Source organism: Juglans regia, chromosome 5 (assembly GCF_001411555.2).
Source record: "Juglans regia cultivar Chandler chromosome 5, Walnut 2.0, whole genome shotgun sequence".
Lineage (NCBI taxonomy): Eukaryota > Viridiplantae > Streptophyta > Magnoliopsida > Fagales > Juglandaceae > Juglans > Juglans regia.
In genome coordinates, this window is record NC_049905.1 from 13396915 (window position 1) to 13424564 (window position 27650).

Here is a 27650-nt window from a genome sequence, read left to right on the forward strand (position 1 = left end):
TATAGAAGGGACCTGATCATGTATCAACCCTTTTACTTTAAAATTGTGCAACTCAACACTCACATATGTACCATAACAAGGTCAATAGACCTGGAAAGAAAAACAACTTAAAACAGAAAATCTATGGAAAATCTAGCTAATACTACCACTCTTTATTATATGATAGATAAAGCCGAAGGAAACTTTTAGAATTGAGCATTACAACAAAAATCTTAAAATTGACTGAAAAAACTAAAATCAAATATCAATCGACAAAAGCTAAATTCATCACGTCGATTCAACATATTTTCTAATGGAACATCTGAATCAAATTCCGAATTCTTCCAATGAACTAAAAGTAAAAGTCACTTTTTTTTTCCCTGAAAACACCCATATATCTTCTAATATCACTCTCGCACAAAGCATATAGATATAGATTTACATTTCGTGCGAGACAGAGTTGCTGCCAAGACGATACAAGTTCAATTCTGCAGCAGCAAGACCAAATAGCTTATGTTTTTACTAAACCACTAGTGGCTGATCGTTTTTTCATTCTCAGATCGAGTCTAATGGGATCTTACTGTGCTTGACACCCCATTAGACTCGGGGTGTCGTATTAACCTATATCAAAATGATGCCCACTCAAAGAATAAGGAGCTGCAACAAATCCGCCTCAGTAGCTCTAGAAGTTTCAAGAGCTCTACTCTCTTACTCTCTTGTTTATGTTATAACAAACTTTTATTCCTTTTTAGTCATTACCTGCTATATCATATGCCTATAGAAGATTTCTAAGGCATTATGTAATCATTGCATTCAATGAAATGAATATTTGGAAAACATTGTATCCCTTTCTATTAGTACGTACGTAGCCTCACACATACACACACACTTATATATTAAGTACTATAGGGGTGTATATGGATATAGAAAAGACCATATTATAGACATGCATGTTCAAGTAAGATAAATATTGAAGTGGATCAAGAGATCAGAAGTACTACATACAATAATTTGGGAGGTGAATTGAGGGACTCCATATGGCTTAAGAATGTAATGGGAGGCATGCGTGATTGCAAAAATAATCATCATCTGCAGCTCAAGCTGTGGCAATGAAAACATATTCCCAGAACGAAGGTAGTTCCATAGGCCTGGCGAATGGACCCTATAGGGAAGATCAACACATTCGCTTATGGTGATGATGCTTGAATTATGAAATGAAGTTGCAAGATCTAGCGACAGTATCATGCTGGTGTCTTAGTCGTCTTTACTTTCTTCACACAGAGAAAATGGGGTAGAAAGAAAGAAATGTAAAAGGTGGATTGACAATTTACTTCAGGCCGATTCTTTTCTTGATTCTTTCTTTCTTTCTAATTTTTTTCCCAGAAAGTCTGTGTTTTCTAACGCACAAACTAAGAACAAACCAGATTCTAGCTATTGCCTATTTAGGGGAAAGTACTTGCAGTTATATATGAAACTAAATTCACATTCATCTCATGGCTTTGCATACGATTCACATTCACTATCCAGTAACAGAATTGTTCTTGTTGTACCAAATTCAGATGTTGTTTGGGGTAATCAAACGGTACGATACTCTCGAACCGCTAGCCATAAAAACGAGATGATCATATATAGGAAACGGAAATATTGATGATGTTCGTATATATAATTATCCTGAAATGGGTAGTTTTAGTTCTCAGCATGACACATACATGCATACATGAAGAAAAGATTTTAAAAACCTCCTAGTCCTAACCCCAAAATGCATCAATAAAATAACAGCATTATGGCATCTATCTATTTATGACACATTATTTATTTTCGTCATGTTAAATAACTATAAATTTTTTTATGGAAAGAAACGAAAGTTATCATGCATGCATGTACTCAATAAAAATTTCAAAAGTTTGGAACACTTCATGTATCTTGATCTATTGATCTCTATAATTCTTCGACATTCTTTATTTTAATAAGCGAAGAAGGACGTTATATAATATGTTAAGAAAATAAAACTATTACCTATTTAGGAGTTTATAAATTTTTACCTGCGCATGAATTGAATGGTGCCGCACGAAAATGGAAATCATTTGTTGCTAATTACCACGTGATACTAATTCCTCGAAAAACACTTCAAATCGTGATCTTCTGATCCTGCGTACAGAAAGCCATGCATGCATGCCTGTTATGAACTGATAGAACTGATCTCATTTGTCTCTTCTATGTCACTTCTATGTCAAACATTTGCAGTAGTTTTCCAGCCTAACTTTCTGCATCCGATGCTAAGCATGCAGAACACAATAATATATCACAACAAGAAAGGAAGTAGAACCCAACATACCTCATCAAATTCCATCTGAAAGAACAATCGTGCCCTGCTGCAGCAATGCCTCCAATCTTTCTTTTTTGAAATCTGAAAGTCCAGCTCCTATGCTGTTGCTAAATAAAGAACCAGAAGTATACTTCATAGGCTCAACTGATCCATTCCCTACGACCTCCTCACATTTTCTTCCAAAATAGTTGGATGTTTGGGAAGCAGAAGGGAGAAAATCATCATCAGACGATAAAAGCTCCATTACTTGTTGTGTATAGAAACCAAAGTAATCAGGTCCTGCATGGTGTTCAGCTCTAGCAACCATCCCCTTTGAAGCTTTTGACATAACAAGGAAAGCCACTGCTACACATGACAACTGATTATTAATGAGAAACTAGATGATAATTTGTCAAGGAAGAGGCCCAATGGCACCCCCTTCCTCTTAAAAATGAAAAATAGTAGAATATGCATTAATGTGAGAAATATTAAAGGGAAATTGCAACGCCTTACAAATTACGTCACAGTAACACTCCTACTTAGCAAACCATAACAAATTGTACATAAAATTATAGATTACCATGATAAGTATTCCAATCAATTTTATTATAATCCAATAATTCTCTATACACCCAAACCATAGCATCAATACACCACAATATGGTCCAACCCTCAAAGCCTTTTAAGCTATACAGATTCCATTATGTTATTACACAAATGGTCAGCTCAATGAGAGAGAGAGAGAGAGATCAGTGCAAAAGTAGTCATATTTACTAGAATTTCCAAAGCGACAAAGCTAGTTAAACTACATACATAACTGTAGAGGATCAATGTCATTTTACACGGGAAAAAAATAAAACACAAGTTGTAAGTAAACTTTTACAGAGCAGGGAAAAGGTGTCGGAACTTACTCTCTCTCTAGCCTTAAGCTTCTCTTCCAACACAAGTAATTCCTTCTCCTTCATCTCAAGGAAGCTTCTCAGAGAGTCAGCCTTCTGTGATTCAAATTAACAAAAAAAAAAAAAGGAATTATGTATAAAACCATCAATGAATTATTCATCGGGTTTGGGAAACCAAGTTGCTAGAAATATATTTAACACTTCACTTGTACAAGTACATTTTATGGTGGATAACTCCAAATGATACTAACCTCATTTGAGACCATGAGAGATCCAAGAGATCCCCGGTGTAGACATAGATCCAAGATTTATATAAATATATATAATACTATATATATATTTATATATATAGCCCAGTGTCGTATAGAGTAAGTACAAAAACCACCCAAAGGCACAACACGTCGACACCCTTGACTCCTCATGCCTCCCCGGTGTCACAAAAAACCACCCAAAAAATGTGCCCTTCTATGAGAAGCCCCTTATGGGCCGGGGAAATCGTTACACTGAGTCTGTCGAACTGACTCAGTGAACGACGGGAAAGCCCTAAAGAAAGACTACATCACTTTGTCATTTTGTATCTGATGCTCCCTCAGCTCCCGCATCTCTGTCCTCATTTCATCCAGCTGACTCTTGTAAGCTTCAGCATCCTTCTTATATTGCTCAGCATCCTTCTTATATTGTTCAGCATCTTTCTTGTGCTTTTCAGCCTCAGACATGTATTGTTGCATTTGAACTTTGTCACGTTGTCTACTAGACTCGGGGATGACCATTTCCCCAAGTCCCCGTGCATATCCAGGTCGATGCCCAAGAACCTCCCTAAAGACAGTCGCTGCTGCCTCATCACTACGTTGCTCTGGTCCTAGGCCATCCAACCTACCTTGCATCTCCTCCTGCACATTGAGAAAGCAACGATTATTAACAAATAATCAGCTAGTGCTATATTAATGATTTTACTACCGTATAGAAAGAAACATAGATCCCAACGCCTTACAAATTATTTAGGGACGAAATTTTTTTCATCCCTAAAAATCATTTCTTGGGACGAAATTTAAATTTCGTCCCAAAAAATTGATGACTTTAGAAAATCGTTCAAACGTTAAAATAACCGTTCGAACAGTATTTTCTGTGACGAATTAAATCGTCTCAAAAAAAATTTTCCATTCGAACATCAAAGAATACGTTCGAACAGCAAAATTTGGCGGATAATTATTTTATTATGGAGGGAAAAGTTCAAAACCGTTCGAACGATAATTTGTTGTGTTCGAACGGAAAATATTTTGTGGCAAATCCTGGCGGGAAGGTTTCTAAACCGTTCGAACGGAATATATTTAGTTAGAACATATTCAAGCACCACATTTATACATTCGAAGGTATAATATTAATCTCGGTACGAAACTCAAAATATAAAAAATATCTATCATATATACAAATTCATTAATTAATTTTATGTAATTAATTTTAAAATATTTTAATGATTTCTTTTACATTAAATAAGATTTTTAGTTAAATAAATATTATCACAACCAAATAAAGCAAATTATCAAAATGCCATATATATTGTTCATAATTATAACAAAAGAAAATATAAATAAAAGATAAAAATTACTGTGATGCGAGGTCTCTACACACATCCTCGACTGCAGCTAATTGTGTCTCTACATGTGTCAGTCGAGTACTAAGTGTGACCTGAGTTGCATTATTGGCATTAATAGATGTACGTAACTCATTAACCTCTTTACGTAACCTAGAGACGGTAGTCATAATCTATGTACGCAACTCAGACATGGCAGTATGCAATGCATCAATCACTGCTGATGTGTGTACGCCGATCTTAGCACGCAATATGTCAGCCATCTCCTTGCGAATATATGTGCGTGATGCCTCAGCCTGTGTAGATGTCTTACCAGCCGATACTCCAGTATCTCCCGGCTGCGCATCTCTCTGAATCTCAGCCCTGTCAGGAACAGCCCCACAAAAACAAAATCTAGAATGTCACGTGCTCCGTGATAGGGTGGTGCTGTTGATCGGTGCCATCGGAAATCGGGAACGCTCAGCAGGTTCGGACACAACCCCGGCATGTTGCAAAAATCGAGTGATGAGGATCCCAAACGGCAGTATATCTGTCGTAATGAACCGTGCCTCTGATCGGATCCTCTCAAATATATAACCAACGAGGTCGATCGGGATGCCACGAGCGACCCGTATCATAAATCTCGCTAAATCCATGCCGACCTCGGTCTTGTGCTGCCTTGGGTCAATATTGTTGGCAATGATCAAATTCATGATCTTGAAGAAAGAAGATAAATATGCCTGCCTAATACTCTTCATCCCATCGTACACTGGAGCATCTGGACCAACAATCAAGTCTCCGACCTCATGATCAGCAAGTGTATCGATCTCATCTGTGTAATCTGGTGCCTCGTCCTGAGACATAGCTGCATCACCTAAAGGATCAGACTCTCTAGGCGGCAGGTTTGGATAGGCATCAAGAAGCCTAGGAATACTCAGATATGCAGCGAGTCCGTCCGCTGAAAATATAACAGGAGCTCCTCGGACACAGATCCTATATGCCCCTTCATCGTCTGGGCTGGCAGCACCGAGCTCTTTATAAAACTCAGTAACGATCTCAATGAACGAAACGAGCTCCATTCCTTCTTCTCGATCGCTGATCTAAGAATGGTGCCCAACCACGATCATTGAATACTGATGGGAGGGAATGACCCTCCCATATAAGAGCTACAAAATCAGACAGTTTTACCTGTCGCTCAAGTAAAACGGTCCGCTCTCGAACTGTTTGGATGGAAGGTTCTCCTGATCTACCATGTTTACAGCCCCGATAAGACATTATTATGATCCTGAAATTTTAAAAATAAAATATACATTCAAGATTAGTGATAAAATCTAATTACGACTAAAAGATTTACAAAATGGTTTTCTAATAGCAATTTAATAAATTAATTGATAGAACATATAATCAATTAAACGATGAAAACAATTTAATAAGCTAATAAAATGTAAATGGATTGAATTTAATAATTAGCGTTCGAACGTATAAATATATGGTCGAACAGACAATTAGTAATGTTCGAACGTTTTAAACCTGTTCGAACATACAGGTTTACTCGTTCGAACGGACTGGTTAAATAGTTCGAACGGAAAACAGATCTAACTCGGCCATGGCTGAGTCAACTCAGCGGCCATGAAAACACCCAAAAAATAATCGATTCCGTGGTTTCTTCGACTAAAAACAAAGTACTCTTCATTTCTAAACATCTTATGATAGATTTATGATGTTCTACGATAATTATTGATGAAAAAATCTAATTTAAAAAAAAAAACAAATAAAACCATAAAATTATAAAATAAACGGTAAAATGAGTTAGAAAATACATACCTTTACTTGGGAGGAAAAGTGATTGACGTATGTGCTGATCACGACGGCAGACGGCGGTGAATGTAGTGCGTTCAAACGTTTTCTCGCTTTTTCAAACGGTGGGGACGGCGGCGTGAGAGAAATCGCTGCCCGCGATAACTTATACGTGCATAACCGTTCGAACGTTAATATTTAACGTTCGAACGTTAATATAAAAAAGTTCGACCGTTACTATTTGACTTTCGAACGGAAGTTTTGTAAGTTTATTAAAAATTATATTAAATGTATACTATATTTATATTCCTATAAATTATTATAATATATATACTATTATAGTAGATTATATATACTGTAATATATAATGTAATATTATAATATATTATAATATATATTATGATAGTAGAATACTTTAAATGAAAACATAATAACTTATATGTATTTTTTTATAGTATAATAGTAATATATCATAATACTTTACTATCAAAGTGTTATATATGAGATTGTAATATACATATAGTACCATATGATAGCATATGGTACTATATGGTATGAGTTTATACTTAACTAATATATGTCATATTATATATTCCATTATACTTTACCTACTAAAGTTATATATGATATTATACAGCATATATATATAGAGTATAGCTTACTAATATACTATCATCTTATAAATTTCTCTATACTTTATTATGTGACCTTAGTATATTTGAGGCTATATATATGTGAGTATATATTACTAATACATATGATCTTAATAATATATATGATAGTATAGGTCACTATATATATGATAATATATATTACTATATATACTATATATTTAGTATAGATTACTATATATATGATAGTATATATTACTATATATATGATAGTAGTACAAAACTAATACATATGATCTTATAGTACTTTTCATTTAATGATGAAAAAAATTATATTTAAACATAAAGGATATGTGTTCGAACGGTACTCGTAAACCGTTCGAACACATATGTTGCGTTTGAACGTATAAAAAACCATTCGAACGGATTATTGCAATGGCGGGAAAACATCCCGCCAATTAAAGACAGCTGGATTACCGTTTGAACATAATTTGTTATAGTTCGAACGGATTATTGCAGTGGTGGAAAAATATCCCGCCAATTAAATTATAGTATCATCTAATATGTCTATATATATTAATGTTGTTCTTTTATTCAAAGGTATAATGAAAAAAAAATACAAATAAACATTTACAACACCGTTTGAACAGTTAGAAATAAAAGTTCGAACGGTTAATTTTCGAGCGGGAATAAATCAATAACGTTCGAACATACTATTTATACGTTCGAACGTGAAAATTAGGAGGGAATTTTCTCCCGTTTAATATTTTCACGTTTGAACAGTTAGTAAATAACCGTTCGAACATGAAATGTTCTGCAAAAACACGACAGAACCTCACAATATTGTTTCTCTCCTCCCGTGCGCCGTCTCAGTGTCGTCGCCCGAAGTCCCGAAGTTTACCCCCTTCACATATCAGAGGTATTCTTTCTCAAACTAGCCCCTAAACTCAAAAACATTTTCATCTCACTCCATTATTCTCGGATTACTACTTGTAGGAAAGTTTGTGATTATTCTTGGATTATTCTCGGATTATTCCCTTTTCATCTTCAAAAATTCAGGTATTCCTTTTAAAATAGAAATGTATGGTTTCAACTTAATATTTTGCAATGGTAGAAAGTTGTATGCTTTGAGATTGTTGTTTGTGTTTGTTAGAGTTTGTTATTAATGGAGTTTTCGGCGTTGTTGAAGACGACTGGAATCTGGAATGAATACGTTCGAACGGATAATGACATTACATCAATAACGTATACAGAATACAAATAGTTTGGGATAGTTGTAAATTATATGTATTACTAAATCACAAATAATTAGGACCAACTACCATTTAAATAGTTAATTCTAAATAAATAAAATTAATATTCAAATTAAAATACTACTAAATCTTTAAATTAAAATATAAATAGTTAAGATTTAATAATACTTAAATACTTAATTATAAATAAATAAATTGAAGTTTGTAAATTAAAATACTACTAAATCTTTAAATTAAAATAGAAAAAGTTAAGATTTAATAATACTTAAATACTTAATTATAAGTTAATAAAATGAAGTTTGTAAATTAAAATACTTCTAAATCTTTAAATTAAAATAGAAATAGTTAAGATTTAATAATACTTAAATACTTAATTATAAATTAAAAAAACTAATATTTAAATTAAAATCTGGAATAAATCTTGAAATAATACCTACTAATTATGTTTTTGTTGTATTGTTGTATAAATAATATGTTTTATTGTTTGACATATATTAGCATATTTTACATTGTTTGTTCATCAAAATAAACCTTAGACCTGTTCGAGAGTTATCAATCCGGATGAATGCTTGATTGATAACTCTTGAATTGTCCAGAGTGGACAGTTTGGGATTGTAAGATCATTCTCGCAAACTATAGAATTATATCTGTTGTCGTCCAACATTATGATTTTGGTAGATTCATCCATTGTTCTCTGGATATGCAGTTTCGGTGATGGTGCAACGACGTGTTAATCGTCAGTGCACACAACCAAACGAGCATATTTGGAGAACTATGGGGAGATGCTGCAGAAATTTTGTTGGACGTGACAGATAATAGATCATAGGTTGGCGACTATGATCTTACAATCTCGAACGGGATAGGACCAACTACCTGGTGAAAGGTGGCATACTCATTAATTGATACATGCTACATGGTTGTTTGCTGATGCACACATGATTGTTTGTAATGAATATGGTCGGCATGGATAAGAGTTGGATGAGAGTTAGCGATCGATTGGATCAGAATTACAATGTATATGCTGAAGGTGTTAAGAAATTCTTGGAGTTTGCATTGGGTACATGTGATAGTGATGAGCGTATCAGATGCCCATGCAGAGAATACAGGAATTTGCGTTCTCATAAGATAGACTTGGTGAGAGAGCATCTGTTTGTCAAAGGTATTGATAAGGGTTATACTGATTGGGTCTTACACGGCGAACCATATCCAACTTCATTTGAGGCTCCACATGAAGAAGAAGAGATCGATGAAGATGTACAACTAGAGATTGTTGGAGATGATTACGATGAGGATATGGAGGAAATGTTAGGTGACATCGGTGCGGGAATGTTTATGGATGAAGGTGACACGGACACACCAAGCTCAAATGATGGGGGCCATAACACTTTTGCACGCTTGTGGAATGATTCACATCGTGAGCTATATCCAGGATGTAGAAGACACGGTAAGTTGTCGTTTACCGTAAGATTGCTTCACATAAAATCAATGTGTCGATTATCTATTAAGGCAGTCAATATGTTACTTGAGCTGTTTAAAAAGGCACTGCCGACAGACAATACTTTACCTCGTAACTTCTATGAAGCAAAAAAGTTGAAACGAGGACTCGAATTTGATTACAACGTAATACATGCATGTAAGAATGACTGCATATTATTTTGGCGAGAAAATGAGCAGTTGAACGAGTGTCCTATATGCCAAGAGTCAAGATGGACATCGGACAAGGCAAATGTTCCGCAAAAGGTCGTACGCCACTTTCCATTGATACCTAGATTACAACGATTATTTATGTCATGCGCAACGGCTGTAGATATGACATGGCACTCATCAGACAGAGTAAGGAACGATAATATTTTGTCACATCCTGCTGACTCCCAGGTGTGGAAGGAATTTGATCAGGAACACCCATGGTTTGCTGAAGAACCGCATAATGTAAGACTTGGGTTGGCAACAGATGGATTTAATCCTTTTGGGAACATGAGTACTAGTCATAGTACTTGCCCAGTTGTACTTATGCCGTATAATCTACCACCGTGGAAGTGTATGAAATATCCATATTTCATGATGAGTTTGCTCATCCCAGGTCCGAGATCACCGGGAAATAATATAGACATACACTTACAGCCATTGATTGCAGAATTGAAAGATTTGTGGGAGAATGGGGTTGTCACATTTGATTCGTCAACAGGCAAGTCGTTCAAGATGCATGCTGCGGTGTTGTGGACAATAAATGATTTTCTAGCTTATGGGAATTTGTCAGGTTGGAGTACTAAAGGGAAAATGGCATGTCCAACTTGTAACAAATATACTAAATCTGAATGGCTAACGTACGGGAGGAAATTATGTTTCATGGGTCATCGTCGATTTTTACCTGGTGACCATAGATGGCGTGGAAATTCTAGAATGTTTGGTGGAACTGTTGAATGGGGCCAACCTCCACCATATTTGTCTGGCGAAGATGTACTTGCACAATTTATAGATGTTGGTTGTAATGAATTTGGTAAAAAATAACGAAAGAGAAAACGAGCTACGAATGAGTTGAATTGGACAAAGAAGAGTATATTTTTCGAACTCCCGTACTAGTCGAAGTTAAGTTTGCGACATAGCCTTGATGTTATGCATATTGAAAAAAATATTTACGAATCCGTATTGGGAACATTGATGTCAGTTGAAGGAAAAACAAAGGATACAATAAACTCAAGGAAGGATTTGAAGCTGTTGGGAATAAGACGGGAAATGCAGTTGCAAGAAAATGGTTCATCTGTCTACATGCCGATTGGGTGGTATACATTGTCAAGGAATGAAAGGGTTACATTTTGTGAGTGGCTAATGAAGATCAAATTATCGGACGGTTATGCCTCGAATCTAACAAGGTGTGTGAGAACAAATGATTGGAAAATAACTGGATTAAAAAGTCATGATTGTCATGTTTTCTTACAGTCTATCTTGCCTATTGGTATCCGTGGGTACTTGACCAGAGATGTGCGCGTGGCTTTGACTGAGTTGGGTGCATTTTTTAAAGACTTATGTGCTAGGACGTTGAATGTAGAAGCTTTGGATCGAATGGAACGAGAAATTGTCATAATATTGTGTAAGCTAGAAAGTATTTACCCACCGTCATTCTTCAATGTCATGATTCACCTAGCCGTTCATTTGTCATGTGAGCCTCGGCTTGCAGGACCAGTTCAATATAGATGGATGTATCCCATTGAACGATTTCTTGGAAAGTTGAAACGTACAGTGGGTAACAAGGCCCGTCCAGAAGGATCAATTGCAGAAGCATATATTGACGTAAGTGGCATACCTTCTGTTCCAAATATTTCCACGGAGTTGACACTCGGTTTGATCGGCCAGAAAGAAACTTTGATGTTGACCGAGCAAGACAACGGAATATATTTTCTGTGTTTTTCCAACAAGTTTGTCCAATTGGTGCAGTGCGTGGTTATGACTTGTGTGGAAGAGAGTTCGAGAAAACTCAGTGGTACGTGCTGAACAATTGTCCTGAGATAAAGAACTACTTGAAGTAAGTTTTAACTTTTTCTTAATTTAAATTGCCTCATTACTTTTAAAAAAATATAAATATAAAATATTTGTGGTAATCATCAATTTCAGTGATCATATTAACGTGCTCAAGGAACTAGGAGAAAATGATATAAACCAAAAACATGAAGAGGAGTTCCTGAGATAGTTTGAAGAACGGGTAATGAAATTACATATGCATTACTCAATAACAAATGAAAAAATATTAATTTCAATTTTGATATAGTATATGCTTTACTCAATATGAAGGTTGTACAAATGCATGTGAATAATCCAAATGATATATTTGATGAACTGTATGCATTGGCGCGTGGCCCATCGCGACGCGCTGCTCGATATTCTGCATGTATTTCTCGGAGAAATAGGTATCACACACTGGATCGAGATTGTTATAGGAAAATCTAAAATAGTGGTGTCCTAGTCGAAGGAAGTCATGATGGAGAAAATATTGATTTATATGGGGTTATTGCCGATATAATTGGAATGAAATATTTGGGAGAGCTTGCGGTGTATCTGTTTAAGTGTGATTGGTGGGATTTAAGCAATCCTCGTACTGGAGTCCGTGATGATGAATATTTTTTGAGTGTTAATACATCAAAAAAATAGTATGAAGATGATCCTTTTATTTTGGCTTCTCAAGCATCTCAAGTGTTCTACTTAGATGATCCGAAGTTAGGAAATCAATGAAGAGTAGTACAAAAATATTCTCCAAGAAATATATATGATGTTATCCCTCAGGCGGAAGGATAAGATGAAGAAGAAGATGACTCTTCTACTCAATAAGCATACCAAGAGAGTCAACCCGCCTTAAATTTGTTTGTGGATTTAAGCCAGTATGAGATGATTCCATTAAATAGAGAAGATATTGAGGCTGAAATTGTTGATGCGACAGTTGAGGAAAATGTTGAATCATCTGAAGTATCTACAGATGATGAGAGCAAATTGTCAAATGAAACTGATACAGATTCTGATTGACCAATTATGTGTTAACATTACACTTGATGACAAATATTTTACTTATTGAATCATGTATCAGTAGTTTGAAATTATGCCGCCAAAGAGGAAGGAAGTTCGCAACCCATCTCCACCTGTTCCTAGCTCTCCTTCAGACTCACCATTGGAGATTGATTCTACAGAACAAGGTAAAAATCTAATACACATAAAAGTTATTAATTAAGGTCCTATAATAGACATATAAATGAAATTGATTACAATGTTATATTTTATAGAATCTACAGTACAATCTCATCAAGGTCGAGGCACCACTAGTGGGGTGACGTTGGAAAAATATCGGAAGGTGGGTAAGATCAAGGTTAACATTCCTGACGAACATACCGGGGGTGAAGGACAACCAGCAGCTTGGCTTGCATCGCATGTGGGTGCTCTTACACGAACTTACGCACCTTTGGCAACGACTTCATGGAAGAAAGTCTCCCAAGATGTTAAAGAGCTTATCAAGAAGCGTTGTTTGGTAATGTTTAAAACATTGATTTAGTAGAATAAATTTCTATATTTTACTTAAATTTAGAATATTATAAATGATAATGTGTTTATGACTATTTTTTTAAGGATGATTTCGAATTAAATTTTGGTCGGAGAGAGGAGCGTAAGACTGTGGAAGAGCTTATGGGAAATGCATTCCGCAAATATAAGGCGAGGTGTCATGAGCATTATAATAAGTTTGAGAAGAAGGAAGATGCATGCCAACATCCTTTCCAGGATGTCCGACCTTCTGAGTGGGAAAAACTTTGTGACATGTTTGAGGATCCATCATATCAGGTATAATGAAATTTAATTATTTTACTTGTCCTATATGTCATTTCGCTTCATAATATTTTCAATTTCTTTGCAGGAGCGAAGTTCTATAAACAAAACAAATAGATCAAAATTGAAGATTAATCATCATGCAAGCTCAAGATCTTTCCAACGCCTTTCTAAGAAATTGGTATTGCTATTTTTTTTATTGGATACAGTTAATTATTTGGATGAATCATAATGACTTTATATCTTAACACATTTATTGTAGCAAGATTCAGATACTAATTATGATCTGACAAAATTATGTGTTGCATCGCACACTGATCGTAATGGAGAGTGAACTCATCCTAATGCCCGTGAAAATTATGTAAGTATTATAGCCTGTTTTAATTAAATATATTAGAATATTTATGACGATATTAATTCTTTATCTTATATATGTCTAGGATAAAATGGTTGCCCTACGTGCTGAATCTGAGTCAGATCAAAATTCCTCAACAAGTGATATTGAGATTTTTACACAAGTCCTAGGTCAACGTTCAGGATATTTGAGGGGTTTGGGTCGTTGTGTAAAGCCTGGTCCCTCTTCCTCTTTTTCTGGGAATGCATCTATGACTTCTATAGCGCTAGAGAATGCGAATTCTAGAATCGAAGAATTGACTGCAAGGCAGCATGAGTTAGAGGCTCAATTGGTAAAACAAGCAGATATGGAGATGCGCCTCAAACAACATGAAGAACAACAAGAAGAATTCAGAAGACAGATGCAACTCCAAATGCAGCAGCTTATGCAACAGTACAGGCCTCCAAGCAACTGATGGCTTTTTACGTACAGATTTTGGGATTATCTATTAATTATGTACGAACAATGCCCGTCTCGACTGTTATTCATTTAGTTTGCGCTTATTATAACACTTTTATTAGTGTTAAACAGTTTCTAATGTATTTTTTCAAATAGTATGAATGTCTATTTAGTTTTCTATTATTGATTTAAATTAAAGAGATTTCGTTCGAACGAACATAAAACGTTCGAACTCTATGTAACGACAATAGCGTTCGAACGTAAGCATAATGTTCGAACGAAATTTATGTTCGTAGAGTTCGAACGATCACACAACGTTCGAACGTAAATAATTTCAGTCCTGTTCGAACATAGCCTATACCGTTCGAACCCATATACCGTTCGACCTGACCATTTAATGTTCGAACACAAAGACAATTCACAACGTTCGAAAGAATTCATGTTTGTTCGAACATATTTCGAAATCGTTCAAACACGTCATTACTGTTCGAACTTAAAATTTTTTCCGTTCGAACTATTTTCTGGGAAGAATTTTAACCCTGACAAAAAAAAATTTCGTTCGAACAGTTTCCGTCAATTTTGTCCCAAAAGAAATTTTTTGGGACGAAATGGTGATTGTCGTCCCAAAATACCTTTTGGCACAGTGATATTGGAACGACTTTGGGACGAATTTTTTTTGTCTCAAAAAATTTTTTGGGACGAAATTGGGATATTTTGGGATAAAAATTTTTGTCCCAAAATACCCTTTCTGTTGTAGTGACATAATGTTTCAGCCAATAAAGAAAAATAACATCACTCTGCAATCAACAACCCCTGTGTACGCCAACCTCAATTCAATTTAAAAAAGATGGTAGCCGTTAAACAAGAGATTCGGAACTGGGCAATCAAAAGAATAAAGACACCGAAATTAATATAAATAAAACGGCTTCCAAGAGCTATTAACACACGAGCCCAGAACTAGTAAGACATAAAGTGACAAAACTAATGATAAAAAACTTTCAACCCCACAATGGTCAAACATAATTTTTTCTTTAAAAATACGTAGCTAACTCTATAACGTACAGTAACTCTTGAACCATTAAAGCTATTAATGAATTAAGAATAAAACCACGTTAATGACCCTTCTCAATTCAAATGCCACCGTAATAGCACTAAAAAAAAGTTACAAAACAAACTCTATTTATTCAAAAAAGACCAACTGACAGTGAGCCGCGAGTTGGATTTGGAGGCTAGGCTTCGAGAGAACTGAAAAGGTAAGAACAAATCTATATTCGGTCGGTTTAACACCCGAAGAACAAACCCGATACTAGCCAGATTGAGGAACCGACTTTATAAGAATCAGACACATGCCGCTTCGGATCGATTACACTGGCTCACTCAAGGTCACAGAACATATCCACATAATGTTCCTCATCTTTTTTTTCCCGAAGAACATAGAATGTTACAATGCCTCCTTCTTTTTCATATAGCCGACAAATTGCCGATGGAAATCTGAATTAGAAGATCCCGAATGGCCAAAAGGAGTAATGCAATTAAAGAACTTTGAATTAGCATCATCTGGACATATTAAATGCAATCCGCATTCTTTCACTTCTACTTTTTCAAGACTCTTGGAAAAATACGGATGCCAGCCAGTTTCAAATGAAATCCTATTGACCTTCCGTATGTCCAATAACTGCAAAACCGCCGGTATATACACCCAGAATCCAACTCGCTTACCAAAAGAGACGTTCAAGGGAGGAGTTATTAATCTGCAATCCAAACAATCATATTCCTCACAATATTCTTCCGTCTCAAACTCTAATTTAAGCCTCACCTCTGACCTGCTTGTAATCCATCCCTTGTATAAAGAAGAAATTGAAGCATCTTCCCAATGAAGGGAAAAGAATTGATCAGAATCACAAACAATAAAAAAAGCACACCCCATCTTCGGATTCGTATTAGCATCCAAATCTATCTTTACAGATGAGCCATTACTTTTATGCTGGACCCACTCTGGAATATGGAATCCTAACGACCATCCTCTTATCATCTTCTGTAAAAACAACCCCAAAAAGAGATATAAATTGCAGCAAAAATAGAGCATTTCTCTATTTGTAAAATGAAATCCTTTTTTATTAAAGCCTTTTTCTGACGTATTTTATTTGTTTCTATAGAAAAGAACGAGAGAGACACACTGACTCACCAAATCGTCGTCTAAAGCCGAAACAACTCCACCTGCCATGTCTAAAATATTTTCTCCTTTGCTGTCAAAATCAATGTACGCTGCTTCTACGTAATCATATATTCCTTCCTTCTGATATTCTACAAGTGATCCGATATCAAAGATGGGATCTCTTGATTTAAGTCGCATCGACTTGCATCCTTGAAGATGGAACCTACGGATGCTCTTGGGCATTAGATTGACAGATGGTATTTGTGTTATAGCAGTTTCCTCTGCCCAAAGATCAGTCAGGCATTCCAAATTACTCAGGTCTGGTAACTTCTCAAGGCTTGTACATTTGTCAAGTTGCAATTCATTTAATTGTTTTAGACTTCCGATGGATGGGTGGACCTCACACAAGCTTCTACAACCTTCCAGGTATACTCTCTCAAGATTTGGGACTCCAGTCAAATCTGGTATTTCAATCAAGTTCTCAGAATAACTCAGATCAAATACCTTCAAATTGTCTAAAACCTGTTATAAACAAGTAGTTAATTGGATCAAAATATAAATATATTAATTTGTTTGGAAAATTAACGGGGGACTATTAAGAAGAAGACGTATTTATACGAGTGAGGAACTTACCATCGACCCCTTCCATAGTTGTTTGATACGGCTGCCAGGCATCCTTAGTACAGTAAGATTTTCAGGTTGGAAACTGCTTGGCAAGGATTTCGAATGATATCCAGGCCACTCTAGGTATCGCAACTCATTGGTTGGCATGTATTTTAAGGGTTTTCCATGCCATTTTAAAGTTCGAGATTGATGAAATTTAAAACATCTCAATTTTCTCATCTTTGACAATGCTTTGCCGTTGAGTCTCCGAAATTTCGTTTCAGGACAAAAATCCACGACTATGGCTTTAGTTGCATCAGTTCCCTGGTAACCAAGAACAACAGGTTAACAAGAATTAGGATGAAAATATACCTTTCTATATTAATATCTACACTAATCAACTTACAGTATCATTCTTCAGTACGTGATAGAGATCCTCTACACGAAACAGTCTACTACGTCGTCCAGGTTCTTCAGGGCATTCGCGGCGAACTATTTCCCTGCCCAGTTCTTTTAGCAAATCATGCATGATCAACGTTCCCTTATATGCTTTGCTTAGGAGGGACTTCTCGACGAGAACATCAAGGTCGATGCGATAATGACCAAATCTTTCTAATAACATCTCAGAAAATATGTGCTCATGTCCTCCGTAGAAACACGCCATATCCAAAAATAACTCTTTTTGCAAATCCTGCAGCCCATCAAAACTTATTTGAAGTACATCCATAATTTCTGGATTTGGAATTGCTTTTAGTTTATCTCTCTCACTTGTCCAGGCATCTATTGTTCTCCCAAATAAGAAGGAACCTAAAACTTTTAGAGCTAAAGGAAGGCCTTGAGCATAATTCACAAAGTCCATAGATAGATCCTTGTAATTGTCCCTTGGATGGGTTTGCTCGAAGGCTGACAAACTGAAGAGTTGCAAAGCTTCAGTAGTTTCAAGCTGCTCAACCTTATAGATATCATTCACTCCATGTGTTTTCAACAGATGACTATCTCTGCATGTTATAATCACCCTACTCCCTGGACCAAACCAATCATGACTCCATAGTGCCATTAATTGTTTTTCACTATCCACATCATCAAGGACGATAAAAACCTTCTTATTACGCAGCATGTTTCTTATCACCTTGATTCCCTGGTGATGATCCCATACATGTATTTTTTCTTGCATGATTGTAGAAAGGAGTTCTTTTTGTAAAGAAGCTAGATCACGAGCAGTAGTAGATTTTTCTCTAATACAAGAAATAAAGCTGCTTCCTTCAAATCGACAATTAGAATTAGAAACTCGATCATAAATTATTCGGGCCAGCGTTGTCTTACCAACACCACCCATCCCATGAATTCCTACAAAGCGAACATCGTTCGATTCCATATCCAATAACTTCATCATTTCTGTAACACCCCGTATTTTAGTATATTTTTTGTGTATTTTTAATTGAAAGATTTTTTTGTTATTAATTTAAAATTTATTTTCTTGTTTTAAAATTGTTAGATTTTTAGTTGTGTTATTTTTATGATTTTTTTTTTAGTTTACAAAAATTATTTTTGAAGTGCTTTCTCTAAATTAATTTTTTTCATGTTAATCACTGTGTTTGAAATATTTTATTTCACTAGCTGTTTTAAAATCGTTTCTGTTGGACCATTTTTGTGATCCAAGATATGAGGATTGGATCTCATTTCTTTCCCTACATTTTTCTCTTTCCTCTTTTCTTTTTCTTCCTTTTTCTTTTTTTTTCTTCTCCTGGCTGGTTCCCGCGCGCCGCAAACCCCCCTCCCTCTCTCCGTCTGATTCTTCCTTCGCCCCTAGCGCCGCCGTGCGCCGGCAGTGGTCGTCACCGCCAGGCTTCCCAGCACCCCCACCCACCGGCGACCTCCCCCTCCGATTTCCAGCCCCAGCCGCGCCACCGTTAGCCTCCACGCACCACACGAAGCCGCGGCATTCCTTGCGCCGCTGCGCCACCGTCGCGCCACCTCCGGCCACCATCTTCTCACCACATCATCCTCGACCTCCTAGCAACCCATTGGACCCAACCCCACCTCCGATCTGTCACCGGTGAAGCCCCACCATCAACATTTCCGTTTTGGGTGTTTTTGCACTTCAACTGCCTTTTTCGCCGCCACCCACGGCCAACCACCACCACCACTAGCCTCACCGCCATTCCTAAGCCCTACCCTATCAATCTCGGGTCTTCGTTTGCACCCGTTCAAAAGTGGGTTTTTGTGACCCACGGCCACAGTGCTTTTGGCACTGTTTTGTTGCTGCGTTGCCGCTTCTAGCACCTCCGTGATCTTTCAAAAATTATATTATAGCATTGTAAGTATTTTTTTCCAAAGAACTTTTGAGATTTAAATGTATTTATGCGCTAATTCATATTTACTGTGAAGTTGTTGGTTGTGCCGGACTGAGTCCGAGGAGTAAGGGGGGTCGATTGGATTGATGGTTGAGAGAATATTTAGAGGGGAATTAAATTTCTTTGTCGAGTGCAGTTTAATTTTTGGAGGTATTAGTTTATATTTTTCTGTTATGGAGTTGTGAATGGGAAGAAGTGTGCTTTGTTTAGTGTTGGTTAAATTGTTAGTAATTGTTTGGGACTGTGAACTGTTGGAATAAGTGTGAGTTATTGAAATTTGAATTGGCATTGGTCTTTATGCTTGTATTGGACAATACTGAGATTGGTATAGAATATTTTGGGTCAAAGTGAGGGCTGTCCGGATTGTTATTTGGCTGTTGGAGTTTGATTAAACTTGCTGAATTATGATCTAGAGTTTGGGTCTTGAGTTATCTAAGATCAATTTTGTGTTGTTGGACTTTAATATTTAGTTTATATTATTTTTATGAATAGGTAACGAGATGGATAGAGACTGTATTCAAGTTATAGATAATGCGCTGCAGGAGTCAGGTAAGCGGGGTTCCTATGCTGGGTTTTATACAAGCTAATAAGACTGAGGTTGATTTTATGAAAACTTGCATAATTTGTGTTGTGTTGGGAACTTATGAAAACAAAGATCAACCTCCGTCACTTATCTGCATTATTCATGAAATCTGTGTGAAAAAGGAAAATTATATTCTGACATGCATTGTGTAGACATGAGCTAAATTTTGTCATGTGGTTTCTGAAATATGGAAAAAGAGCGATATTGGGAATATGAAAAGTTGTGCATTTATTTGTTCTGGCTTTTGTGTTCAGCGTGTGTAAACTGTTTTGATTCTGTTTTGGTACTTTGTAAATTTTTGATATAATATCTGAAAACCTTTGGCATGGTGTACTGGTTTTCGTATCTGACTCTGTCTCTGCTTTGCTCTGCTCTGCTCTGTTATGCTCTGCTCTGTTTGGGTTGGTACCAACTTCTCTGTCTCTGAGTGCACCCACTTTGGAAACAAAGTGGTTTTATTGTGGTCTTTCCTGTGTGCACACTCGGGGCTCCGAGAAGAATAAAGGAAAGATTTCACCTCTGTCTCTGCCTGGTTTGGCCACCGGGGTTAGCACAACCCTACCACGGGGGTGAAACATGGTCTCTGCTCTGTTTGATGCTCTGTTTTGATCTGATGATGATACTCAGTTTATGTTATGCCAAAGTATTATGGGTTGTACGTGTCTTAAAACCATCGCTCTGTTACTTTTGAAAATATGTTCTGTTCTGCATGATAAGTCTGAAAAATATTTTGTTCTGCATGCTATACTTTGTAAATGCTCATGTTTGCACGCTAGCATATGATTTCTGCTTACTGAGTTGTTGATAACTCACCCCCTATCATTATAATATTTTTCAGATGATGTGGAGAGTCCAAATGAGGACCTGGATTAGATTGCTGTTGTGTTTAAGCTGAGGAGATGTTGGTAGAAGAAGGACTTCTGGTGTTCTTAGTTTTAATCTCTTTGAGTTTTAGTAATATCTTGGGTTTCAGTGAGATTTATGAAATTATTGGTTGGGTTGTTATGACTACCGGGAGGTTATAGACCCATTTGATTTATTATTATTGCATTAAAGATTGTGTGGAGTTTGTAATGAGATTATTGAGAAGATTTGAGATTGATTTCATTTATGAAGTTTTTGGAGATTATTCTTCGAATGTGTTGGGAGACATAATTATGAGTGACAAGTAGTAATTCTCCAAGCCAGCCGGGTTTGGGGCGTTACAATTTCATCTACATGGGAGTCTATTGCTACAAGTTTATCGTAATCATGACGTGAGAATCTAGAATTCAACTCATTAGATATACGTCCACAGACTTTTTGTATAATTGTTGATTCGCACCTGTAAATTGATAGAACAATTAATATGACTAGATCACACGATCAAAAAAAAAAAAAAAACGCTTTAGCTGATAATTAGCACTGTTTATTAGAGGAAGCGAAACACTTTAATTCGTACATCAATATTTTCCCTCTTGCAACACTCGAGCTGTCAGACAGACCCAGATCACAATTTAAACATTTTAAAAAATTATAAATGTCATAATTTAAGTAAATAGATAGATGTTAATTGCTTGCTATTTGTCAATGGAAGAAGAAAAGAGGAAATGTTACCTATCGTGTATGTGCTCTCCGGTAATATTACCCACTTTACTGAAAGCTTTTTTCCACATCTCAATCTCCGGTAATATTACCTTGGGAGCTTTTTCATGTGCGGCAAAAGCTTTTGCAAAAGTCCCACGTTGATTTCTTACGTCTGAAGGATCCACATGGTAGAAAATAGGAATAATTGTGATCAGCTTCGTCTTTTCCTCCCATTCAACGATCTCGGCAAGTTCCATGAGGCACCATTTGGAAGAAGCATAATTTGCAGAAAGAATGACGATGACGTATTGTGATTTTTGAATAGCTTTCTGAAGCGCTTCAGAAATGTATTCTCCTTGCTTGAGTGTTTCGTCATCCTTAAAGACGAGAATGCCTTTCCGTTTTAAAGCATCATGTAGATGACTCGTAAAACCCTTGCGAGTGTCTTTGCCATAGAAACTGAGGAAAACTTCATGTTTCCAATCAGGCGAAGATGAATGATCTCTTTTTCTTTTCTTACTAACTTTAGAAGTAGATGAAGAGGGTCTTTGAGTGGCCATGAATGCAATGCGAGAAATTTAGAAGCTTAATTGTGGAAGGGAATATTGGTAATTTGCGGGCTTAGACATTGAGAAGAACATTGAAGATATCATGAGGTAATCTGTATGGGAAGGCATACGAAGGTTCTGCGCAACTTCTCTCATCTTTTACTTAATAAGGTGATGGCAAAAATGTAAATTAGTTTGATAAAGCTGTTGGCTGACTCGGCAAAAATGTAAATTAATTAATTAATTTAATTAAGGATGAGTTTGGATTTTAAATTCATTTCAACTCATCTCAATTTATCATTATAATTTTTTTAAATCTCAATACAAAATATAATAAATAATTTAACTTTTTCAAATTCTAAAATAATAATAAATTAATAATATTAAAAAATAATATTCTAATAATATTTTATTATTTTAATTCAATTCAATTCAACTTACTTTAATATTTCAACATATTCTAATAATACAAAAAACTCTGCCTCGTAAATTGTGGAAGGAAATATTCGTAATGAATAATTTATAGTCAAAGGTCGACGTTGGTCAGCGTTCCTTTCGTAGTCATCAACATAAATAATACTACTCAATAATAATACAACTATTAATAATGCTTGCAAAAAGACAAAAATTTAAAATGCGTAGGGCCAATGAATTATTTGCATACCAAAGTTCTACGTAACTTCACTTCTCCTTGACCCAAAGGAGGATAATGATAGTCCAGGAGGCCATTTGGATTCGCAAAATGTTTATCGTATGTTATAATTTATTTTAAAGTTTTTATATAAAATATAATAAATAATTTAATTTTTTAAATTTTTAAATAAAAAAAATATTAAAAACTAATATTATAATAATATTATTTTTAATTTTAATCTTTCATCTAAAACCATCTTATCTCATTTTTTAATCCAATTAAGCTATTATTACTCTTTTACTATATTTTTACTATTATATAGTGCTGTATTTGAAAATTTAATTTTTTAATTATTTTTTTTAACATTTTAAGAAAAATTAAAAAAAATATATAACTCTATAACATGCATCAACTTTCGTTTTATTTTAACCCATCTGCACGGAAGGCATACGAAGGTTCTGCGCAACTTCTCCGATCTTGTACTTAATAGCGTGATGGCAAAAATGTAAATTAATTTTGTAAAGCTGTTGACTGACTTGGACAAAATGTAAATTAATTAATTAATTTAATTAAGAATACAAAAAAGTTTGCCTCGTAAAGCAAGAGTTCTATCATTGCTTGCTTAAAATTAACTATAAGAATTGAAATATCATGCATCGACATAGCGTGCGGTCTACCCAATAGTCGACGTGTACGTTGGTTAGCTTTCTCCTTTCGTAGTCATGACTCATCAACATTAATAATGCATGCAAAGAAAGATAATGTATTTACAATTTTTATTATTTTATAGTGTATTTAAATTTTTTTTTAATTTTTTAAATATTTTTAAACATTCTTAATTATTAAAAAAAAATTAAAAAAATATAAAATTTTGTTAATAAATAAATAAAAATTATAAGTAGTGATAGTACTGGTAACCTGAGATGGAAAGTTCATAATAGATGTAGCATCAACTATCCGTTGCAAGCGTGTATGTACATAATTTCTAGGGTGGTTTCCACCCACTTTAAAATTTTTTAACTAAAACACAAATAATCATGTACATTGATAGACCCGTCGAGCGTGTCTATATCCAAATAGAGCCTTAAACTCGTTTGGATAATGAGATGACATGATATGAGACGAGATGAGATAAGGTGAGATAATTTTAGATGAATTGAATAAACTATTATTTTTAATATTATTATTATTTTAATATTTGAAAAAATTAAATTGTTTATAATATTTTATATGAGAGTTTTAATAAATTATAATGATGAGATGAGATGAAATGAGAGTGTAACACCCCGTATTTTAGTATAATTTTACTGAAAAATTATTTTTATTAATTCAAAAATTTATTCTCTTATTTTAAAATTGTTGGATTTTTAGTGAGTTTATTTCTATGATTTTTAATTTTGTGAAAATTATTTTGAAGTACTTTCTTAATATTAATTATTGTTATGCATTTAAATTGCTTTTCATATTTAATTAACTTATTGTTGGATTTAATTATTTTAATTTCACTTTATCATTACGTTTACATTATTTTATTTAACTTGTTGTTTTGAAATCGTTTTCGTTTAATCATTTTTGTGACCCAAAATGTAAGGATTGGATCTCATTTATTTCCTTCAATTTTATTTCCTCTCCTTTTTCTTTTCTTCTTTCTCTTTTTTCTTTCTTTTCTTTCTCTTCCTCTGCTTCTCCGCGGGACGTTACCCCTCCCCCTCTCTCTCGCTCGCTTCTTCTTCTCCTCCTAGCCACCGCCGCACGCCACCGTGCGTGCCACCGCCCAGCCTACTGCCTCTCCCACCGGCCGGCGATGACCACCCTCTGATCTCAGCCCTAACTCGCTGCCGATAACCCCCACGCGCAACACCAAGCAGTGGCACCTCTTGTGCTTGCGCACCACCGTCGCACCACCACCGGTCACCACATCATCCTCAACCTCCTAGCAACCCAATAGACCCAACCCCAGCTTCGATCCGTCACCGGTGAAGCACATCCAACCTCATTTTCGATTTGGGTATTTTTGGTCTTCAACCACCCTTTGCGCCGCCACCCACGGCCAATCACCACCACCACTAACTTCAACGACATCCCTAAGCCCAACCCTATCAATCTCGGGTCTTCGTTTGTCCCCGTTTAAAAGTGAATTTTTGAGACTCACGGCCACAGTGCATTTTGCACTGTTACGTTGCTGAGCTGCCGCTTCTTGCACTTCCGTGATTCTCCGAAAATTATTATATAGCGCTGTAAGTATTTTTCTAAAGAACTGTCGTGATTTAAATATATTTTTGCAGTAACTCATTTCATTGTGATCTGGTTGATTTTGCCAGACTAAGTCCGAGGAGTATGGGGGTCGGATGGATTAGTGGAAGAAGTTTGTTTGTGTTATTTGGGCTGTGTTGAATTGTTGGTTGGGTTTTGTGTAGTACATGTACATTGCATAATTACACGCATGATTATGTTTGTAAAGAAAACTAGGTTTTCATGTACTGCATTCATGTTCATGTGTTTATTGAAAACTGGGTTTTCATGTGAAAAGATTTTTGGGTGCGTGTGTATTACAACCCCAAGTCGAGATAGGGCATTATCTCGGTAGAGCTCCTCTGGTCACTCAGAAACGGAATATACTGAGTGACATCCCCTGGATTGTGGTTGGGTGACAAAGGGATCGGACGAGATGGTCTCGTGCCGACTCCGTAACCCCTTAGCTGGCGGGGGCTAGAGGATGCTTGGCCATGAACGCACTGGGTATGGAACTGGGCATCGCTTGTTACGTAGTGGGTGCTTGGCCACGAACGCGCTGGGCGCGGAACTGGGCATCATTACGAAGTCAGGACGTGCGGATGGTCCCTATGGGATATTATGGTGCATATGGTAATAATGGATTAATGAACTATTTTCTGAGAAAATAACGTGTGTTGAATAAAAAGATTTTATGTGAATCATTTTCTGGAAAAATGTTTTACGGATATTTTGGGGCAAATGAGATTTTGGTGTGTGTTGAAAAATACTCATTTTCGGAGAAAATGATATTTTGAGAATAAAGTATATTTCATCATGTGGATGCTTGTTGGTTACATTAATGCATTTTTATTCCTGAAGGTTGTTTGGGTTATACTTACCTGCGGTACCGTTTTGTGATAACGCAGATTTTGATGCAGATAAAGATGAGGGTGAGCCTGAGGATTCGGCTCCACCCGAGGAGTGATTTGGTATCACTCATTTTATTGAGACTTGTAAATAATTATTTTGGATGACTGTATAATTTTTTTAACCTTTTTATAGATTGTTTAAATTGTGTTTAAACTCTGGTACTTAGTTGATTAAATTATCCGCTGTGTTTTTATTGTTCACTGTTGCATGTACACACACTTGGCACTATCGTTGGGATGCGTGACCGTGTTGTCATCATTCTAGCACCTCGATTCTCGTGTTTCCTTACATGGAGGTCGGGGGTGCCACTGATAGTACTTCTATATCCAAACCGAGCCTTCAAGTTAACATGAAGTCATTTGAGTGTTTTTTTTCTAAGTATTTTTTTAAAGTTTCTTAAATAATTATTATCATACACGTCTATCAATCTAACATAATATTAATATATGAGTAGTGTTACAATGCATTTCTCAATTTGTCCACATAGTGCCGCACCCTAAGTGCAAATTGTACTTTTTTTTATTTGCTCTTTATTTCAAATAATTTTAAAACATGTTTAAACATTTTTAAAAAAATAAAAAAATATTAATATAGTAATAGTCACTTTCGAAAAAATAAATCAATATATGGACAGTCAAAATGAAGGTACAAATCGAGGAGGCATAGTAACATTATTCTTAATATATATATATAGAGTGTGTCTATGTTCCAAGGAAATCATGGGGATAATCACGCCATTTCAGCTGCACATTCTAATTGATAAAATGGAGCCAGCCATTATCTTGATATAGAGAGGATGGCAGCTTCCCTCATTACTTATTGAAATGAAGTTGTGACATAGCAAGAATACCATATCATGATCTATATATGCCATGTTATTAAAAATTAGTTCTTACAGAAAATAATTTTACTAGTATGCAGTTTATGATAAGATGATAAGATCACATTATGCGTACTCTGGGATTATGTTACAAATAGTCTTTTCACCTACTTATTTCAAGATTACGACGAAATATATATTTTGTTTCAATTTTTGGTTTTTGTTATATTTTTGTTTTATGCTATATATATTAATATAATAGTTATACTTTCGTTGAAAAGCAATATCAATAGGAAGGCAAAATCTTCTAATTGGCGATTCCGACGATGCCCAAAAAATAGCCTATAATGAAATACTGTCACGTAGACCTCTTAGAGGACTTCTCTTGAACCGCAAAACATAGGATGCCCAAACCCTTTCTCTTCCAACCCCACGAACGCCCAAGCCATTTCTCTTCCCTCACCGAGACCCAGACCACCTCCCACAATTTGTGCAAACACATGTTCAGATTTTCCAAAATCAACAAACACGACGTGATATTTGAGAAACTTATCAAAATCTAGCCAGCCATGTCTCACAATTTGTGCAAATATATTGATTATTATACATTATCAGTATATGTTATTATATATTAGTATTAAATGTTATTATAAATTTATATATTTGTGTTTATACATAATACATTAATATTAAATGTTATTATACATTAGTTATTATATAATTAGTATTATATGT

The 27650-nt window shown here is 35.5% G+C and overlaps 1 protein-coding gene and 1 long non-coding RNA gene across 2 annotated transcripts; one reads left to right on the top strand and one right to left on the bottom strand.

Annotated features, from left to right (window-relative positions):
• Window positions 1–15464: 15464 nt before the first annotated feature.
• Window positions 15465–22420, bottom strand: LOC108998750 (disease resistance protein RUN1-like). Its single transcript, XM_018975449.2, has 7 exons — window positions 21800–22420; window positions 21410–21527; window positions 19037–19112; window positions 17673–18661; window positions 17297–17590; window positions 16694–17185; window positions 15465–16543 (listed from the first exon to the last, which is right to left on the bottom strand). The coding sequence occupies exons 1-7, from the start codon at window positions 22327–22329 to the stop codon at window positions 15950–15952; spliced, it is 3093 nt and encodes a 1030-aa protein (XP_018830994.2). The 5' UTR covers window positions 22330–22420; the 3' UTR covers window positions 15465–15949.
• Window positions 19550–21074, top strand: LOC108998769. The gene is made up of 3 exons (XR_001997384.1): window positions 19550–19583; window positions 20113–20169; window positions 21042–21074. It is a non-coding gene; the product is annotated as an uncharacterized LOC108998769 (long non-coding RNA).
• Window positions 22421–27650: the final 5230 nt, after the last annotated feature.

What these genes read in the sequence shown, in the direction of transcription:
- LOC108998750 (XM_018975449.2), bottom strand. Translation starts at nt 22,329, where the DNA reads ATGGCCACTCAAAGACCCTCTTCATCTACTTCTAAAGTTAGTAAGAAA. An exon ending in GGAGAGCACATACACGATAG is followed by an intron (nt 21,528 to 21,799) that starts GTAACATTTCCT and finishes ATCAATTTACAG; the next exon opens with GTGCGAATCAACAATTATAC. An exon ending in CGGCTTTAGACGACGATTTG is followed by an intron (nt 16,544 to 16,693) that starts GTGAGTCAGTGT and finishes TTGTTTTTACAG; the next exon opens with AAGATGATAAGAGGATGGTC.